Source organism: Dromiciops gliroides, chromosome 3 (assembly GCF_019393635.1).
Source record: "Dromiciops gliroides isolate mDroGli1 chromosome 3, mDroGli1.pri, whole genome shotgun sequence".
NCBI classification, from domain to species: Eukaryota; Metazoa; Chordata; class Mammalia; order Microbiotheria; family Microbiotheriidae; genus Dromiciops; species Dromiciops gliroides.
Window position 1 is genome coordinate 185,426,583 of NC_057863.1, and position 13,943 is coordinate 185,440,525.

The 13,943-nt window shown below is 38.4% G+C and overlaps 1 protein-coding gene across 4 annotated transcripts in view; it reads left to right on the forward strand.

Annotated features, from left to right (window-relative positions):
• Positions 1-13,742, forward strand: part of FHL2 (four and a half LIM domains 2) — a 60,645-nt gene extending 46,903 nt beyond the window's left edge. For all 4 annotated transcript variants that reach the window (XM_043996720.1, XM_043996719.1, XM_043996717.1 and 1 more), the window contains exons 4-6: positions 1,033-1,202; positions 4,816-5,002; positions 9,336-13,742. In XM_043996720.1, coding sequence (XP_043852655.1) covers positions 1,033-1,202; positions 4,816-5,002; positions 9,336-9,487 — 509 coding nt within the window. In that variant the 3' untranslated portion in view covers positions 9,488-13,742. The remainder of the gene's footprint in view (positions 1-1,032; positions 1,203-4,815; positions 5,003-9,335) is intronic.
• Positions 13,743-13,943: the final 201 nt, after the last annotated feature.

Here is a 13,943-nt window from a genome sequence, read left to right on the forward strand (position 1 = left end):
GGCTTCAAGTGTCTTGGATTATACTCTACTTAAAATAGAATCTGAGAGAAACTAAGTGATTTGCCCAAGTTACACAATTATTAAGTGGCAGAGTCAGTATTAGAATCCAGTTCATATACTCTTTCTCTTCTACAATGCTACCTACCTTTAAAAAAAACCTTTTACTTTATTGATATCCTTTTTAAAGCATCACATTCATCTCCAAATGTATGTATGCCTTCCTCTTTCCCTATTATAACAAAGATTTAAAGAGAAAGAGGGGAAAAAAACAGTACAGGAAAACTAACCAGCACATCAACTATGTCTGGAAGCATATGCAGTATGCTATACCAGTAGTCCCTTAGCTCTGCAGGCCCCCTACGTCATACCCTTTTCTTTAGAGTAGAGGTTTTTAAAGATTTTTATGTCATGGACTCCCTTGGCAGTCTCATGAGACCTATAGACCCCTTGTCAGTGTAATGTTTTAGGTGCATAAAGTGAAATACACAAGATTACAAAAGACACCAATTATTAAGACTTTCTGTTTTGGAGCATCTGACACATCACAGCAATCAAAAACTATGAATAGATATCACAACTTAATTTAAACAGCTAATTTTTTAAAGCAATGGTATCCGGTTCAAATAGAAATAGGCCATTAATGTTCTTGACTTAGACTTAGAAACCCCCATAGTAACATTACTTTCTTTTGTATTTTTATTTTGTTAAATATTTCCCACTCACATTTTAATCTGGTTGGGCCAAGGTGTTGTGGGCAGCAGTGCAGCCTGTGGCCTGGAGTTTGAAACCTATGAGACCAGTTTATCAATATAGCCATCTTCTCTTCCTTCAGATACACTCATAGAAAACTGCACCCCCTGAAAAGGAGCAGGGATACATTTACCAACATCTCAAGTTGTGCCTACAGGGCACATAAGTACTGGTGAAGCTACGATCCCTGCATCAGTGAATCTTTCATTGTAAAGACCTCAGTATTCCAAGCTATACGTTGTTTTACATGAAAAAAAATTTTGTCCTTGGTTCTGGTGGCAGGTACCCGCAAGATGGAGTACAGGGGCAATAGCTGGCATGAGACCTGCTTCATCTGTCATCGCTGCCAGCAACCAATTGGAACTAAGAGTTTCATTCCTAAGGACGATCAGAACTTCTGCGTGCCCTGCTATGAGAAGCAATTTGCCATGCAGTGTGTTCAATGCAAGAAGGTACCTTTTACTCTCCCTGTGACATTTCACAATTTTGTCAGTTTGCTCCTGAGGATTCTTCCTGGGATTCTGGACTTCACTAAGTGATTTTTGGCCTCTAACGCCACCTAGCAGGACTTCCTTCTTATTCCATAATATTGCTACTTCATTGGATTCACCCTCATTTAAAGTTCTCTAATACTCTGGTATATGATGAAGTTAGTTAAAAATCCTTTAGCTCTACCTCCTTATAGAAGACCTCCAAATATTTTTCACACATGTAAATCTTAATTTTTGATCTTTTTTCCCATTAGTTTTCCTTGCTGTGCTGCTATGTAATTTTTTTAGACACTGCTATTGTGCAATATGAAGAAAGCTCCTGCTATCATTTGCCTTCCTGAGGAGAGCATACGCTATTTACTATGTACCTCTAGTTTCAATTCCACTCCCTTTTGGTATTGATTAGATCCTGCTCTGGCTCAAATTTCATAGATTTTTAGAGCTGGAAAGAGTCTTGGGAATCATAATGTAATCAAAATGAATTAACATATGTAAAGTGTTTTGCAAACTTTAGAGCACTATATAAATAAATGCTAGGGGCAGCTAGGTGGTGCAGTGGATAGAGCACCGGCCCTGGAGTCAGGAGTACCTGAGTTCAAATCTGGCCTCAGACACTTAACACTTACTAGCTGTGTGACTCTGGACAAGTCACTTAACCCCAATTGCCTCACTAAAAATAAATAAATAAACAAACAAACAAACAAATAAATAAATAAATGCTAGGTGGAGTTAGTAGTGGTGGTGGTAGTAGTAGTAGCATTGTCATGATACAGTGGAAAGAATGCTATACTTTAAATCAAGACACTTAGGTTTGAGTTCTACTGCTAACATTTCCAGTCATATGATCATTGGAAAGTCATTTTACCTTAGTATCCTTATCTAGAAAATGGGGTTTGTTGTTGTTCAGTTGTTTCAGTCATGTCCAACTCTTCATGACCCCATTTGGGGTTTTCTTGGCAAAGATACTGCAGTGACTTGCCACTTTCTTCTCCAGATCATTTTACAGATGAGGAAATTGAGGCAAATGGGGTGAAGTCACTTGCCCAGACTAGGAAGAGTCTGAAACCAGATTTGAACTCAGAAAGATGAATCTTCCTGACTCCAGGCCCAACACTCTACCCATTGCACCACCTAGCTTCACCTGGAAAATGGGGTTCCCGTCACCTATTATCTAATCTAAGCTGCTTATTTTTGAGAGGAAAAAACACACCCAGTCACAAAGCAGCAGAACCAATGAAAAGAACACTGAATTTGGAATCTAAAAACCTAGATTCAGTGCTGGTTCTGCCACTCATTCCCTCCCTGTGTGATCTTGGAAAAGTCAGTTAACCCTTATGGATTTTGGTTTCTTCATACATACACACACACACACACACAAAATTAGAAGCTTAAACGAGGTAATCTCTAATGGTCTTTTTTTTTTTTTTAAGTGAGGCAATTGGGGTAAAGTGACTTGCCCAGGGTCACACAGCTAGTAAGTGTTAAGTGTCTGAGGCCGGATTTGAACTCAGGTACTCCTGACTCCAGGGCCAGTGCTCTATCCACTGCGCCACCTAGCTGCCCCATCTAATAGTCTTCTAAATCTAAATTTCTGTCATTTGAAGTCAGGCCTTCTGAGTCCAGGTCCAGGGTATATTCAGCTTTGCCAAATTGCATTGTTCTCAGAAGCTAATTTAATTTTCTGCAGATACATAGATGGATAGATAGGTGAATGGATGGATAGACAGGCAGACAGATGGATAGATGGACGGATAGGTGGATGGATGGATGGATAGAAAAATGGGTGGATGGATGGACAGACAGATAAAATTTCCTTTAAGAAAGCAACAACTCTCATAGATTATGTCCCTAGATTTCTTGGTCTTAACAATTAGCAAAATTGACCCCAGGTCTTATGTTCTGGGCACTATTAACTTCATCTGGTCAAATGCTACTGCAGAATTTATTTGAAAGTATTACTGCCTGCCTTTATCTTTATCACTAAAATTCCTTCAGTTTCACCATTCAAGGGGTTCTTCCCTTTTTCAGGGAGGCATCTTGTTTGAGGGGAAACTACAGATTAATCTCTCAATTTATCTCTGTTAACTTTTAGCTAAGTCCCACTTCATGCTTTTCCTCTCTGACAACCTCAAAAAGAGCCTTTCCTGCCCCTTTTAGAGATATAGAAACTGCAGGCTAATTTTCAATAATTCTTACTTTTGCAGCTACTTTCCCTGACATTTTCTCCCCTTTTTTCTACTTAACACTGTTTTTAATTTAATTTCTTCCTTAATCCCTGCCTTCTTATACTTCTGCTTAATTTCTCTTTCCATTCTTAAATAAACAATTTCCTTTTGCTCAGAGCTAGCTGTTGGTTTGTTTTATCTTAGTTAAGACGAGGCAAAATTCATCCCGGGTGCTCTTGTTACTTCTAACTCTTGTCCCAGAAGGCAATGAAATAAATTCGTTTCCCTCAACTACTAGAAATTTGCCTCTAATACAGAACTCCCCATTTTAAAAATCAGTTTATATCAGAAGCTACCTTATAAGGGGCAGCTATGTTGCACAGTGGATAGAGTACCAGGCCTGAAGTCAGGAAGACTCATTTTCCTGAGTTCAAATCTGGTCTCAGATGCTTTTTAGCTGTGTGACCCTGGGCAAGTCACTTAATCCTGTTTGCCTCAGTTTCTCATCTGTAAAATGAACTGGAGATTGAAATAGCAAACCACTGCAGTATCTTTGCCAAGAAAACTCCAAATGAGATCACAAAAGAGTTGGACACGACTGAAAAATGACTGAACCTCATAAGGGGACCAGCAACCCTACTTCTAAGGGGGGAAAACTCTATAATATTTAAACAACAAAGTTAACAAGCTCTTTTAAAAAGCAACTTACAATGTTTTCATCACATTCATGAGTTTCTATTTCTATTGAGGGCAGATCTAAGGCTGGTACTCTTCTTTATCTATCCTGCCCTGTTAGTTCAATAAGTAAAATTGTTCTGGAGTCTCCAGTATTTCCACTGTAAGTGCTGGAATGCAGTGTGTGCCTTATGCTATAGTCAGCCCTTCCGGGCAGGGAGTATTACATTGTTGAATTTGTATCCCTAGCACCTAAAATAGGACCCCCGCAAAGGCAGGTAGATTTATTATGCCCACAAACTGCAGATTGTTGCAACATCCCTCCCTAGGGAGATTCTTTCAATTGGCATTTTAAAGCTTAAGAAACCAGAGCCAAAAGGGATTGAATAAAATTGTGTGATGAGCCTAACAAGAGGGAGGGGGGCAGCTAGGTGGCGCAGTGGATAAAGCACCAGCCCTGGATTCAGGAGGACCTGAGTTCAAATTCGCCTCAGACACTTAACACTTACTAGCAGTGTGACCCTGGGCAAGTCATTTAATCCTCATTGCCCCCCCCCACACACACACACACACAAAAAGGGAGGTCTGTGAAGCAATCTGTTAAGAAAATTTCCCCAACCTTGCCTATCTTGCTCTAAAAGAATCCTGAAAAGGACTAAACATTGGCAGGTAAGAAAGTTTGTTATTTGTCATTAAGAAGCTGACCCTATGAAAACCATTGTTTTTCTTATTAGGCCATTACCACCGGGGGAGTCACTTACCGGGAACAACCGTGGCATAAAGAGTGCTTTGTCTGTACCGAATGCAAGAAACAGCTGTCTGGACAACGTTTCACTTCTCGAGATGAGGATGCCTACTGCCTCAACTGCTTCTGTAATTTATATGCCAAGAAGTGTGCTGGGTGCACAAACCCCATCAGTGGTAGGTGTTTGCAGAAAATGCCCATAAATTCAAGGAGAATCTGTTTTTAATGTGTTGGCTTAATGTTTGAAAGTATAGCGTCTTATAAAATGAATCCGATTTCCTTCACTGCCTGAACTTTACTCACCATAGGCCAGGAGTGCATGGACCGACCCTTTGGGCAGCCTGGGGCAGCCTGATACTACCACGGTTTGTAGGTGAAAATAAGGATGTAATTTTTTTTTCCATCCAGGTTCATGGACACCTTAAAATCTATTCCAGGTTTTTTTTAAAAAACCCTGCTACAGGCTAATATTCTGAGAAAACCTCTGCTTTAATCTCCTTGACCCATCCCTTTGCACAGATTGCTTTTCAACTTTAGCTTGTCTGGTCACTTCTAATCTATTAGGTCTTTTGTCATGGAGTTTACTATTTCTGCTTCAAGTTGGATTATTTCCTACACTGCTGTTTATTAATACATGACAAGTACATGAGATGAAAGAAAGCAGGTGATTTCAGACTTGGCAGCTTTGCCCTGTTGGGACTCCTCAAGGTCAAGTTGACTTTTTTATTATTATTATTATTATTATTATAAGGCATGACATAGTGGATGTAGAGCTGGCCTTAGAGTCAGTCAGAAAGAACTGGGTTCAGGTTTCCCCTCTGATATACATTGATTATGTGACCCTGTGTGAATCCCTTCACTTCTCCCTTCCCCATGAGACTCTCTGAGTTGCATAGTAAATACTCATCTGAATGTTGGACATCTCTCATTAGATGTCAGACCAAAGGTCCAAGCCAAAGAAGAAAAGAAAAAACAAAACCAGAGCTCCTTGAGGACAGATATAATGAAGTTTTGTTTTTTGAATTCTACACTTCTAAGCAGGGCTTACTAGTGGCTCAAAAAGTACTTGATTGGTTTACTGACCTAAAATTACCATATCAAAGGATCAAATGGGCAATGTGGCAAGTTGGTACTAAAAGTTAGAAAAATTGTTGTTATTGTGAATAACATTGTTCATTGTTGTGTCTGATTCTCTGTGACCCCATTTGGGGTTTTCTTGGCAAAGATCCTGGAGTGGATTTGTCATTTCCTTCTCCAGCTCATTTTCAGATGAGGAACTGAGACAAACAGGGTTAAGTGATGTGCCCAAGGTCACACAGCTAATAAGTGTCAGAGGCCAAATTTGAACTCAGGAAAATGAGTCTTTCTGACTTCCAGCATGCTATCCATTGTGCCACCTAGTTGCCCTAGTTAGAAAAATAATAGGTTTACAATCCTGTCTCTAAAACTTAGTGGCAGTGTAACCACTGGCCAAACATTCAATTTCTCTGAGCCTCACTTTCTTTATCTGTAAAATAGAGATAATAATACCCACAGTACCTAACTCACTGGCCTGATGTGAAGTTTAAAAGAAAGTTTGTAAAGAGCTTGATAAATTTTAAAGCATTACATGTGTAGGTAATTAGTTGCAAAGTCTTTTTTAGATTGTAAGCTCCTCGAAGGCTGGGACTGTCTTTTGCCATTTTTTTTAATATCCCCAGCACTTAGCACAGTGCCTGGAAGACAGTAGGCACTTAATGTTTATTGATTGATTTTCCAAGTGTTATAGTGCAAATCTGTGACTTTGTATATCTTAGCATTATCCTAGAATGTTAAAAATGTTAAAGCAAAAAGGAACCTTCCAAGGTTAGATGACCTTGGAGGTCATCTGATCATTTGGCAGATAAGGAAACTGAAACCCAGAAAGGTAAGGAGACCTTTTGGAATTCAAATATAAAGTAAAAGGAATGACAGAATTTATTTTTATTTGAAATTTACCTTCCAATGTCTCTTTTTTAGATTTCTTTCTTAATCATACAACAGTTTCATGGTACTGGGCAATAAAATATTGAATTCACTACAACCTTATAGTCATTTCTATTGCAGAAATAATAATAATCCAACACTTGAAGGTTTGCAACATACTTTATAATAAGAATAAAGTGTTCTCTATACAGAAACTAGTCGAATAGAAAAATTCCATGAAAAGAGGGAAATTAATTTCCGAAAAAGAGGAGTAAAATCTTGAGGTCCATGAGGAAAACTTTTGAAAACATGGTTTAAAAGACACTTAGTTATCTCGATTTTCTCACTAGTGTGCAAGGGTCTGGTAGAGTGAATTTCTGAAAAACATCAAGACTTTTATTCTGATTGAGAAAAATGCAGTTTTAGGAACATGATTTCTTTTTAAAGATCATACTTCTCTTTCTGATAAGAGATGCTTAATTCACATATGATTACAGACTCCTTCCACCCCTCATACTTCTTCAGTTATATTCTTTCTATGAGGTTTAGCAAGACAACAGTGGTGCTTCTTATACCAGACTATTTTATTGGGATAGAATCTGTATTCTCTCTTGTCAGGGTTTGCCAACTGACTCCAACCTATAGAGCACAGAGAGTAAAATAACAGCAGGGATAAAAGGGCTTCTCCATAATTTCAGTTTGGTAGTGCTGAAAATGGAATGGATTTGGAATCAGAGACCCTAAGTTCAAATGTCACTTCTATCATTTCCTGCCTGTATAACCACTGGGAACTCACTTTTAACTCTCTGGGGTCTCAGTTTCCTTCAACATAAAATAAGGGAATTGAACAAGGAATAAGTGAGACTTATTTGCCCTCCCCCTCTTTATTCTTCCATGGTGAGAGGAAAGGCTGGTATCTTACAGGAAAGACTGTTGCTGAGAAACCAAACTCACAAGGTACTTTGTTTTGCACCTATCTAGTGTATTTATCATGGGATAAATATATCCCATAAATGTATTATGTTTATGTCTTATTCTCAGTTCCATGAGGGCAGGAAGAACTGCATATTGTCCAAACTTTGTATCTCTTTCAATCAGTAGATAAGCATTTATTAATCTAGTCACTGTTCCTCTACACTGTACTACACTCAGTAGATACTTAATGCTTTTTTCATCGAACTGAACTCTTGGTTTCGATTTTGTTTAACTCAAGGGATGGTGTAAGTGACTCCAAAATCATTCCTACCTATGGTGAGTTAGGTAACTTTAAGGTACCTTATAGCTATAATGTTTTTATGCCCTTGACTTTCCAGGATAGCCCCAACTTCAAGGAAAGAAGGGTTCCTTTAATAAAATTTGCAAAAATAATCTTTGACCATGTATTCTTTGTTTAGAATATATGTTCACTCTTAATTCAAAAATTAACAAAATTACTCAATTTTCTGGTCATTGGGTCTTTGTTGTGCTCATTACAATTCTGTCTAGTTCTTCTTAAGAGATGCCATCCATGAGGGTAGCGGAGATACATGTGGAAACAAAAGTGATATTTCATTTGATTTTGTAAATTAACTTTTATTTATATCTTTTTTTAACATCATCAATTTTTCACTATCCTAGAGCCATTGTATATAACAAATACTATTTTTAAAGATTTTTTAAAAAGGAAATAGGAAAAGGAAAGGAAAAAATCAGTACCAACTGATCAACACTTAGAAAAAGTCTAAAATACATGTTATGTGGGATACCTGTGAACCTCATAACCTCCTCAGAGGGAAGGCTTGGGATAATCCCCATCTCTAGTTTTTGCAATATTTACTTTGATTTTTGTGTGTAGTTGTTCTTTCCCTTTATATTGTTGTAGTCACTGTCTATATTGTTTTCTTGACTCTGCTTTACTCTGCATCAGTTCATGTGAAATGAAGGTAATACAAAATAAAAAAAGATATCAATATTTTAAAATCTATTAAGAAAGAGTTATATTTTTAAAAAAGAAAGAAAGAATTATAGTGGGGCAGCTAGGTGGCGCAGTGGATAGAGCACTGGCCCAGGAGTCAGGAGGACCTGAGTTCAAATCTAGCCTCAGACACCTGACACTCACTAGCTGTGTGACCCTGGGCAAGTCACTTAACCCTCATTGCCCCACCACCCCCTCCCAAAAAAGTAAGTTTCTGTGAGGGCAGGGACATTCTTTCTTTCTATGTATATGTGTACTCCCAGTGCTTAGCACATAGCAAGTGCTTAATCAATATTTGTTGACTAAATTACTGAATTTAATGCCCTTTTTCCAAGTCTACAGGTTTTTTCCAATGGAGTGATTTTGTAGTCACAATCAGTGCATTCCCTCAAAGATCTTTGTGGTAAAGAGACAAATAAGAAAGAGCAAGCAGTCCAGCTTAGAAGGACTTCATTTCCTTTGAGCAAAACTAGCCCCTGCTTCCTTAAGCCTCTTTTAAACTTTTGCCATGGAGGAACATTCCTTCTAACTTCACTCTTCTCCCCAGACCAAGATGCCCCCGGTCCATATGCCTTTACTCCTTCATCTGATGCAAATTTTCCTTTCACCAGGACTTGGAGGAACAAAATATATCTCTTTTGAAGAACGCCAGTGGCACAACGACTGCTTCAATTGCAAGAAGTGTTCTCTGTCCTTAGTTGGCCGTGGCTTCCTCACCGAGAGGGATGATATCCTTTGCCCAGAGTGTGGAAAAGATATTTGAAGCTCAAAAACGAGGGGAAAGCTGTGCTTGCCAAATACATGCATACATACATACATATATGTTTTTTTTTTCTTGAAATATTCCTATCTTGTGTACTAGCTTTAATCAGCCACACGCAGACTTTCTTTGCAGGTTTTGCAGTGGGCTTCACATCTAGAAAACTTTTTTCCCCCTGGGTTGGACAAGTCCAGAGGAAACAGCAAATATTTTTTTCTTCTAGCTATAGCAGGGGAAGTGGTTTTGAATTTCTGTAACTGAGGCAGGTCCAAGAGTGAGTAGATAATCGATCAATATGAGCTAATTTTCTTTCTTTGACTGAATGACTGATGCAAAGAGATGGTACGGGTCAATATGGGATTTTGAGAATCTTTCCAAAAACACACTGAGGGAATGTCCTAGCTGAGGATTGGTGTCCATGGTCTGTGAAATCACATGTGATACAAGGTGTAGCGCAAATTCTTGTGGCTAGATTGTGTATGTGTCAGAACAAAACTTTGTGCCACACACAGTGTGAGATGATGATTAACTCACCAAAGGCAGAAATGCTGGTAACAAGCACCTACTGTGTTGCATGATTAGGTGATTTGACTGTGTCAGTGTTAACTGAAATTGCATCACGCCTTATCTTTTTAAAAATAATAAAAATTATGTCAGCCAACAACCTCACATTTCCCTTTTAATTGTCTGTTTCTCCCTCAAAATATTTTTGCTTGAAATTTGTAGCTTTGTCAAGTCAATAGGCATTTATTAAGTGCTTAACCAATGGTACCAGGCACGGAGCTAAATGACGGGATACAAATGAAAGCAAAAACAATCCCAGCATTCAAAGAATTCACATTCTAATGGGATGGGCAACAACATGCTAATAACTGTGTACATAAAAGTTATATACAGATTAAATTGGAGGAACTAGCAGTAAGAGGGGAAAACTTGTAGAAGGTGGGGAGCCAGGGAAAATGCATTGGGTAAAGAGATGGAGCGTGAGGAACAGCAAGGATACCAATGTCACTGGATCCATAAGACTAGGTGGTGGGTGGAAAGGTGTAAGAAGACTAGACAGGTAGGAAAGGGCCAGGGTGTGAAGAGCTTTAAAAACCAAAAAGAGAATCCTGGAATTAATATGGAATAGGGAGCTGAGTAAAAGATGTGCTGGAATTGGGAAAGACTTCAGGGAGGGAGACTGTCCAGGACACTAGTGTGAGGGATGAGGGTCTATGCCAGGGTGATGGCAGTGTTAGAGAAAAGAGGACATATAGAAAACATGTTATGACATGATTTGGCAACAGATTGGATATGTTGGGTCAATGCAAGTGACAGTGATACCTGGGTTGGTAGCTTGGATAATTGGGAAGATGGTATTACCACTTCAACATTTAGTAATGAGTTCATTTTCAGATGTGCTGATGTCTGTAGGACATCTAGTTCAAGATGCCCATTGGGTAACTGAAGCTATGAGACTAGAGATCAGAAAAAGAGTTTAGGAGTGAGTAAATAAAACTGGAATCATCTGAATAAAGATGGTCAATTGGAGCCAATCTCACCAAATGACTTAATACTGGGAGAGAAACGGGCTCTGGACAAAGCCTTAGGGCACCCAAGCTTAGCAGGCATCACCTAGATGACTGAGGACTGTGCAACCAATGACTGAAGAGCCAGATTGTTAGAAAGAGGCCTATGAGATAACAGGATCCTAAAATCTTAGAGAGAAGAGAGTATTAAGGAATAGAGAGTGATTGACAGTATAAAAGACTGCATAGAGGTCAAGAAGAATGAAGGATGAGAAAAGTCCATAGATCTGGCAATTTAGAGATCATCAGAAACTTTGCAGAAAGCAGTCTCAATTGAATTATGAAATCAGAAGCCAGACTGCAGAGAGTTCAGAAAAGAGAGGACATTACGTGGAAGCACCAGCTGTGGACAGCTTTTAACTACAAAAAGGAGATATCTCAGAACATAGGTGTCAGGGATGGATGGATCAGGTGAGGGCTTTTAAAGATGGGAGAGATGTGGGTGTTTATGTAGGCAGTAGACAGGAAGAGACTCATGATGAGGGAGAGGGCAATCTTCTGGAGAAAACAAGATAGTGCATGCAGAAGGGTTAGCCTTGGCAAGGACAAACTACCTCTTCATGTAAAACAAGTAAAAGAGGAGAGAATGAAGGAAGAAATACGAATGACACGCTGTGACCACATAATGCCTAAGGTAAACACCAAGCCCAAATCTATAGTTAATTGGAGCTAAAGATAAAGAGATCAGGAGCACAGGTTTATTCTTTGCTTGAATACTATTTCATAGTCAAAGACTATACACTTAGTACTAAGCTGCCATTTGTAGCTAAATGTTCCTGTGTGTTATGATGTTGGCTACAATTTTTAACATAAATATACCTTTATGCCACAAGCTAAAATTTTTAATTGCTTAAAAATTCAATAGGAATACCACAAGCAGCCATGTAAGCCCAAATTACTGCTGACAGCAAATGCTAAATTAGTAGTTAACATTATGTTGCAGCACTTATCTTAAGAGAACCAATTAGAAGGAAACAAAATATCATGGAAAGTGTACTTGAATATCACTATTACTGTTGAGGGTACTACCATTTCCCCAGCTATCCAGGCTCACAACTAAGGGGTCATTCTCAACTACCATTCGCTCATCTCACTGCCAAATCCTATCATTTCTACCTTGACAACATCTCTCTCATCTGAACCCTATTCTCCACTTACACAGCCACCACCCAGATTCAGGCCCTCATTGTGTCTTGCCTAGACTATTACAATAATCCCTTTTTAGGAAAAAAAAAAAACCTCAATTTTGTTTTATTTTCAGTTACAAATTCTCTCCTTTCCATTTCCCCAACACTCACCCATTGAGAAAGAAAGAAAAACAAAACCCATTACAAACATATACCATATATATGTCAAGCAGAATAAATTTTGGCATTAGCCATATCCAAAAAAAAAGTTTTGATCTGCACTTTGAGTCTATCATCTGTCTGGATAGCATATTTCATCATAATTCTTCTAGAATTGGTTGGTTCCACTGTATTGATAATAGTTCCTAAGTCTTTCAAAGTTGTTTGTCTTTACAGTATTGTTATTGTATAAATTATTTTCTGGTTTGGCTCACATTTTTCATGTATGTTTTATACAGGTATTCCCAGGTATTTCTAAGAGCACCACCTACCTTCATCATCTCTTATAGCATAGTAACATTCCATCATAAATATATACTATAACTTATTCACTTATTCTCAGTTGATGAACATCCCCTCAGTTTCCAAATCTTTGCCACCATGAAAAGAACTGCTATAAATATTTTTGTACAAATGGGTCCTTTTCCACTTTCTTTGATGTCTTTGGAGTATAGACCTAGTAGTTGTTGCTGGATCAAAGGATATGCACAGTTTAATGCTTTTGGGGCTTAGTTCCAAATTGCTTTCCAGAAAGGCTCGACCAGTTCACAACTCCACCAACAATGCAATAATGTACTTGTATTCCCATAGTCCTTCTAACGTTTGTCATTTTTCTTTTCTGGGTAGGAAGTGGTATCTCAGAATTGTTTTAATTTGCATTTCTCTAATTATTAGTAATTTAGATGATTTTGTTTTTGCATATGGCTATTGATAGTTGGTATTTCTACTTTTGAAAACTTCCTTTTTCAATATCCTATGACCTGCAGTAGCCTTCTAATTGATCTCCCTGCCTCAAGGCTCTTTCTACTCCCAATCCATCTTTCACTCAGCTCCCAAGGCTATCTTTGTAAAGTGTAGGTGTGTCCACATAACTCCCTTGATAATGAACTCCTGTGGGTCCCTGTTACATACAGAATCAAATATAAATTCCTCTGACTTTTAAAGCTTTTCATAACATAGACCCCTTTCTACTACCTTTCTAGTCTTCTTACATGTTACTCCCCTTCATGCATTCCATGTTCCAGTTATACTGACTTCCTTGCTGTTCCTCAAACAAAATACTGCATCTACCATCTCTGCAGCTTTGCACTAGCTGCTCCCATACCCACACCCCTTGCCTGGAATGCTCTGCCCTCTCACCTCCACCTTTTAGTTTCCCTGAATTCTCTCCAAGTTCAGCTCAAATCTCATCTTCTACCTGAGGCCTTTCAGGGTCTCTCTACCTAACACCCCCCCCCATATTTTTTATAATAAACATTTTTATTTAAAGTTGTGAGTTCCAAATTCTATCCCTCCTTCCCTCCTTCCTCTCCCCCCTTCCCAAAGTGGTAAACATTCAGATATTGGTTATACATGTGCAGTTATGTAAAACATTACCATTTTAGACATTTTGTATAAGAAAAATCGAATAAAAGAAAAAATGAAAGAAATAAAGTGAAAAACAGAATGCTTCAGTCTGTGTTCAATCAATATTAGTTCTTTCTTTGGAGGTGGATAGTATACTTCATCATTAGTCCTTTGGGATTGTCTTGGATCCATGTA